Raw genomic sequence first — 6,770 nt, 5'->3', positions numbered from 1 at the left:
GCCAGATCATATTTTTTAGAAAGATACTCTGTTTCACTGTAGGGTAAATGTGTGGGTACACCAATGTGTGTGTGTGGGGATGTGTGTGTGTGTGTTTTGTTAGTGACTACATGAAAGTTTGGGTGGGTGTAAGTGAGCCCATATGTCTGAATGTAAGATAGAGACAGAGTTGTATAATTACCCCAAGTAGGAGACAGCGTGAGAGATGCAGGGAAAGGAAGACATTCAGTAACAATTGGTTTGGGCCCTCTGCATTAACCCTTTTTAGGGGTGGTACAGATGGTGGCCAGCAGTGCCCGGAAAAGGTGCCACAGTGGCTGAGGCATGGTGGAAGCTATAGCCATCTCCTGTCTTTGCGCCAGTGTATTCCATGGTCCCAGGAAAGCCATGATAAAAGTCTACTTTGTGTTGGGCAATGAATCCCACTGTCTGTTGGACACTACAGGTGGCCCCACCTTTGCCGAAGACCCCCCCCTCCTCATTGGCTATGAATGCATATGGGGTCTGCCCTGCTGAGTAGTTCTGACAGGGGTTGCCCACAGCTTGGATGTTTCCAGCTGCGCTGATCGGATAGCTCTGGTGGAATTTGGGGTGCACTTCCAGGTACCCGCTGGGCTGGAACCCAGTCTGAAAGAGAGAACAGGAATCAAAATCAATTGCATCTCCACTGGCACTCACTGTATAAGGGCTATCAGTCCTTTTGCTTCCAGGCGTATCCATGAGGCAGGAGGAGGTAGGGAGGGACAAGAAGAAATGTACTTCATAGGTCTGATATGAGGCCACTCTCACAACTGGGGCATGAGGCCAGACTCACCATTGGCCTGATCCGGTAGAACAGGAGGAGAGCTACTAACACTAGCTGGACCATTGCCCTGGTTGGCTGGGGAACAGCAAACTAGCTACCATTTGTGCCGTAGGGCAGGAGGCACAGCAGTGGGATAAATAGACCAGAACAGCGGAAGGCAGGCAGGATGGATCTTCAGCATGACTGGGTATGGCAGAGGCAGGTTACCAAACTAGCGGGACCATGATACTGATCCAATACGGCAGGAAATGGGATAGCAGAGGGAATATACCACTGGGCTATGGGAGAAGGCAGGACAGTGGGCTTTCTAGACCAGTGGTCTTGGTCCCCTTTCTGTGGAATGCCCTTACCTGCGTGAGGCACTGAGCCCGCTCCGACCACAGGTTGTACTTCTGGCATCTCTTCAACTTCATCCTTCTGTTCTGGAACCAGGTCTTAACCTGCAGTGAGGGGTCAGAAGGTTCCCGGGGGGGGGAATGGATAGTCAGGGGGGAATAGGGAATGGGCTAAGACATTTTTCACCTCTGACTCACCGATTACAATAAGCCTCTTGGGTCGGGGGTGGGGTGACTGGAGGGCTCAGGGAATCAGGGAGTGGATTATAAAGCATCTGAGTGGTTGCTGGTTACAATCTGGCAGCAGTTCAACATCAGATGCCTGTTTAGTGGCCTATGCAAATTGTGTTGGTGGATCTCTGTCCCCAGTGCCTACGTTGTCCACATTGTGCCCATCATTGTGACATGTAGGCGCATTACAGTTGTGAAAAATGAATGAGTGTGGCCAACTGGCAAAAATCAAACGCAATGCAGTCTTTACGGTCCCACCCATAGAATGGATGAAATCCCATTTGATTACAGACCAAAATTAAGGAAATGTGTGTTTGTGGGGGTGTAGGGAGGACAGAAGGCCTGCCCTGCATTCTATCTGTCCCCAAAATCAAGATCCCTGATGGGGGCAAATTCCAAAGCAAACTCCCCCAGGGCTGTGTCTGCACTAATAGGGAGCGCTGCAAGGATGTTGATTGCAGCAAATAGCTGGTTGTCTCACTTGTCCTGTTTCTGACAAAACCGGTTTGGGGGTGGGTAGGTGGGGCATGTGTGTGTTTGTTGTCCCAGTGCATCCTGGGATACCTGGGACACCAAGCCCAGAGTGCCCACCTCTTTCTTTTGGATAATATCCAAACGCACTGCATTGTGGGATAGGGTTAGGAAGAATGGCTGAACCACAGCAGCGACAATGCTGGCGGTTTCTCATCCACACTAGGGAGAGACCACTATAGACAGCACCAGTTCAGCTGGGACTGGGCTAGCGATTTCATCTCAGGCATTGCAGCGGTGGCACAAGTGATTCTCATAAATCTGCAGGGATGGCGGTTGTGTGTGGCGCTTGCAGCACCTGCATGATGCCTTGTGTCAAGCTATTCCAAGCAGCAGATCATTGAATTACTGCGGGCAAACAGGTCGGAGGGAGGAGTCCAGGCTCGGGGAGAGCTCACAGCAGCACCCCAGCTTATTGCAAAGGCTGCATGGGAGCACTGGGGATGGGGTGGGGAGGAAATTATTTGTGAACTAATCCATACCAGGCCACTCAGAGCCTTATGGGGCAATTCACCAGTGCCCGGAACTGCATCCAGCAGAGGGCTGGGAATTGCTGCAGAGCACAAAGTGTAGGTAACTATGGTAACCCACTTACTGCACAACCACACCACAGACCATGGCTTCACGGCGCTGCCAACTCCTGGCATGCAAAAATCACGAATCGGGCCCTGAAAATCATGAGAGTTGTGATTTTTTTTAAGCCAGATTTTAACAAAAGGTCTCTCACTCACTCGCTGGCTTGCTTTGCCTCCTGATGTTAGCTATTTTCAAGCTTTTCTCTGAAACCAGGAGGGCTAGAAACGTTTGTTATTTAAATGAAAGCGGAGCTTCTCATGTTTTCATATGACTCAAGGTCTTTAGGAGAATCAGCAAATTTTGGCAGATTCACAGTAAAATCTCAGGAGTTGGCAACACCAGCATTAGCTGGCTCCCTCATCGTGAGTCTCAACAGAGGTGCCAAGGACTGACTAGGTTTTAGCACATTCCATCCACGGATGTGTCATTATCCCCATTTTACAGATGGGGAAACTGAGGCACAGGGAGGCGAAGTGACTTGCTCAAGGTCACCCAGCAGGTCAACAGTAGCGCTGAAAATAGAACCCCGGCCTCTCTGCCGAGTCCAGTGTTATATCCACTAGGCAATACTGTCTCCCTGCTGAAATTTCCCTTCCCCTCCAAGAAGGGTTTTTCTGGGGCAGGACTGAGGCACATTTGGGAGGGGGAGGAGGACAGTTATATATGTGTGTCTGGAGCTTGCTCTGTCACAGCAATGTCCTATACTTACTCTGAGGATAACTATAGGATATAAATACAAGTATTGTGATCTATATCTTTGTTCCTGTTCTGTGCTAATCACCCCCCACCTTTATTCCACTGCACCTGTTGCAGTAAGTGACATTCAGGTGCAACCCAGCCATTACAAGGCAAACACTCTATGCTCTCGCCATTCACCTGCTTGTAAGTGAGCCCCAGAACTGCAGCCAGCTCCCGGATCTGCTGGGGGCTGAGGTACTTCTGGCTCTGGAACCGCTGGTGCAGGGTTTGCAGCTGCTCCTTGGAGAAGGCTGTACGGATCTTGGCCTTCTTCATCCCTCCCTCATGTTCCTTCCCATTCTTCTGAGGCTTGGATGCAGGCTGGGGGGACGAGGATTCTGTTTGGGGGCTGGTGGCCGAATCTGGTGTGAAGTGGCTGAAATTCCCAGAGCTGGAGGAAGCAGGGGAGAGATCTAAAGACAAAGGGGATATGTAATGAGCCCACATACGTGTATACACACACACACAGAGTCCTCTGCGGGGTGAGATCAGAACTGCTCCTCTGTGTGACAGACACCCTGTACCACTAACAGCAAACAGAGATTCTCCTTTATTTAGCTCAAGCGCTGAGGGTCTGCTCTGTTGAAGCAAAAGGATTTGATAGCGATTCCGGCTGCCAGTGTCAAGTTGTGAGTGGCCAGATTAAGCTGTACAGTGACACCGTAGGTGGGAGGTTCATCCCTACAATTCAAAATCCTCGACAGCTTGTCCTTCTGCAGAGCACTTTGAGACCTAAGGATGAAAAGCGCTATAATTATATCTGTTAAGGCTGTCATTATGCAGCTTAATCTGGCCACTAACTTGACACTGGCAGCGGTGATCGCTATCAAATCCTTTTGCTTCAACAGAGCAGACCCTTGGTGCTTGAGCTAAATAAAGGAGAATCTCTGTTTGCTGTTAGTGGTACAGGGCGTCTGTCACATAGAGGAGCAGTTCTGCTCAGGACAAGAGTAATTATATCCCTTTGACAGATGGACAAGCTGGGGTGCACAGATAAATGACTCGCCCATGAGCACACAGTGAATCTGTGCACTGGACTCTTGGGCTTAGGTCCAGTTATTTTTGAGGCTTGATTTGGGGTCCCCAATCTAAGACACCGTAAAGGGGCCTGGTGCTCAGAGCCCAGGTGTACTGTGCACTCTCTGAAAATCAGGCCCCTTTAAGAGGTCTCAGGTTGGGTACCCAGAATGACCAGTCACAAGTGAAAGTTTAGGCTTTGATCCCTTAGTCCTGTGTTCCAGCCACTGGAACAAACTCTCTCAACAGTAGTGTTACTTTCCCCTCCAGGATTCAGTGCACTGCACAAACTAACACTCACCATCCCACTGTTGTGCAGGAGGGAGTTATTATCACCACCAGTGTAAGGAGACAACCAGAACAATTCAGTGAGCCACAGTCAGGACAAGAACGCAGGTTGCTGGACTTGCAGCCCATTGCTCTAACCACTAGGCTGCCTCTACCCCTTGAGAAGCATGAGAGAACTAGAATAGAATATTGTGCGGATGAGAGTTTACAGAAGGAGAAAAGGCACAGAGGACACAGAGACAGATTGGGGAGCTGGGGATCTGCTCAACTCACTCCAGTGACAGTATTCAAGAGGATAGAGGAACCCGCAAAGACCCTGCCAGCTCGTCCTGGGAGATCTCCTAAGGGGGTCTCTGCCTGAAGGACAAAGCCAAGATTGAGATCTAAAGAAAAAGCTTCCTAAGCAATCTGGGTTGTTAGTCCAGACAAAAGCAGCCAACATGCAAAGCCATTGAGGCAGCATGAATAGGAAAATGTTAACAAGTGAGATTACACAGATAGCTCTCCCCTAGGTGTCTGGCACGTGTGGATGTGGCCAGCACTGGAGGCCAGGAGGGGTGTATTGGTTTGCAAGCCTGGCCAGAAGCCCTGGATAATTTCTTCCCTCTCCCTGAGCCCCTCACCTTCTCACCGGTCTGCTTCCTGATCTCACCCCATTTTAACCCCTTCATGTCCTTCTCCCCCCACCACCCTCCAGAGGGAGAGGGGAGAGTTAACGTCCATTTGTGAATTCCCATTAATCTCATTGGGGCATTGACTCTAGAGCCTAAGGATAACACTAGGCAAAGACCTGTCTGCATTAGCTATTTCACTAATGAACATTTGAGCAGATGGGATGGGAAGAGGGTGGGATTGAAGCCCATGGGGTGGGAATTGGGAGCTGCAGCTGTGAAGAAAATGGGGAGAGAAGACAGGAAAAAACAGACAGAGCCAGGGAAGAGGGAGACAAGCTGAGGAAGGAGAATGGGGAAAGGAGAGAAACAGAGGGCAGAAACAGTAGTGGAGCCTAACAGGATTCCCTATCCTCTCCCGGTGACACTGCATGAAACTTGAACAACGATAACCATGATAACTAAACATTCAGTCACTGGGTAAAGGCTGTCATCTCTGCAATTCCCCCCTTGCCAGCACTGAGAGCTGTGCTGTGGGTGGTGAGTGTGCGAAATCCTACATGCATGCTCCAGCCCATGGACCAAACATGGATTTCACCTCTCCCCATAAATATGATAGCTCTGGTTTGAGGTCTGACCATCCCCTACCCCCCTTGGCCATTAGCCTGCCAGGATAAGGCATTCCCAAGGGATCTTACTGGTGTGGCACCAGGAATACAGACTGTCAAGAATACTTTGCCTCTACAGTGCTTATACCTGAGGATCTCAAAGTGCTTTGCAAGTCTGAATGCATTAGGCTCATATCCACATTTTATAAAGGGGAAAGAGAGTCACAAAGAGTGGAAGTGATTTGCCCAAGGTCACCCCCTGAGTCAATGACAGATCTAGGTGTCCTGAATCTCAGTCCTATCACTTAACTTTGATGGCTTACCTGAGTTCTGGCTTTCCTCCACCGGAAACTGAGCATCACCAGCTGCTTCTGCTCCCTTTCCCGGGCATGACACAGCACGTTCTGTAACCCCAGCTGAGTTCCAGTAAAACTCCCCGTAGCCCATGCCAGTCCCACTTGGGTAAGGCTGGTAAGGGGGCCCAGCCAAGTGAGCACTCATGTGGGTTTGGTTTGAAGGAGTGCTCCTCCCCCACCTCCCAATAGACAGCACCTCACTCAAGGGCTAGAGCTCACCACCCAGGATCAGGGTGCCCTAGAATGTCTATAGGGAGTTACCTTTATAGCTAGCAGTTCCCTTCTAAGGAGTACAATATCCTACATCAGCCAGATCTTCAGTGCACATTGTCATGTTAAAGAGGGTTGATTAGGGGGGAGGGAACGGTGTGAGAGAAGGAGGGGGGTGGGGGAGGAAAGTGACACAGGGTGGCATCAGGATTAAAAAATGTCCCCTTGAATTCCTGACATTCTCCAGTCCACCCTTGCATGGGTCCATAGCCCAGGGAAGTCAAGGTAAAGCCTCCCATTGACTCCACTGGGCTCTGGCTCAAGTCCTAGGTGCATAAAAATCATTCCAGAAAGAAGGCCATAGAGGAGAAATGCTCATAGCCCCAGCCAACCTTCCTCCCTACTTCCAAACTCCTGGGGCATTTGGTTCTGCAGCTGAACTTCATACCTGGCTCACAGCTCTC

The 6,770-nt window shown here is 50.1% G+C and overlaps 1 protein-coding gene across 1 annotated transcript; it reads right to left on the bottom strand.

Moving 5' to 3' along the window:
• Positions 1 to 264: 264 nt before the first annotated feature.
• Positions 265 to 6,241, bottom strand: LOC116823817 (homeobox protein NANOG-like). Its single transcript, XM_032778672.1, has 4 exons — positions 6,064 to 6,241; positions 3,355 to 3,629; positions 1,156 to 1,245; positions 265 to 627 (listed from the first exon to the last, which is right to left on the bottom strand). Exons 1-4 carry the CDS (start codon positions 6,239 to 6,241, stop codon positions 265 to 267), a joined length of 906 nt encoding a protein of 301 aa, XP_032634563.1.
• Between the last annotated feature and the right edge of the window lie 529 nt (positions 6,242 to 6,770).

This window comes from Chelonoidis abingdonii, chromosome 1 (genome assembly GCF_003597395.2).
Source record: "Chelonoidis abingdonii isolate Lonesome George chromosome 1, CheloAbing_2.0, whole genome shotgun sequence".
In the NCBI taxonomy this organism is placed as follows: Eukaryota; Metazoa; Chordata; order Testudines; family Testudinidae; genus Chelonoidis; species Chelonoidis abingdonii.
Note: the sequence above shows the minus strand (reverse complement) of the source record. Positions and strands in the feature narration are given on the sequence as shown.

Excerpts from the sequence above, each read along its gene's own strand:
- LOC116823817 (XM_032778672.1), bottom strand. The coding sequence starts at position 6,241 with ATGAGTGCTCACTTGGCTGGGCCCCCTTACCAGCCTTACCCAAGTGGG. Across the intron at positions 3,630-6,063 it reads GGAGGAAAGCCAGAACTCAG|ATCTCTCCCCTGCTTCCTCC; the intron begins GTAAGCCATCAA and ends CTTTGTCTTTAG. Across the intron at positions 1,246-3,354 it reads TGGGGCTCACTTACAAGCAG|GTTAAGACCTGGTTCCAGAA; the intron begins GTGAATGGCGAG and ends CCCTCACTGCAG.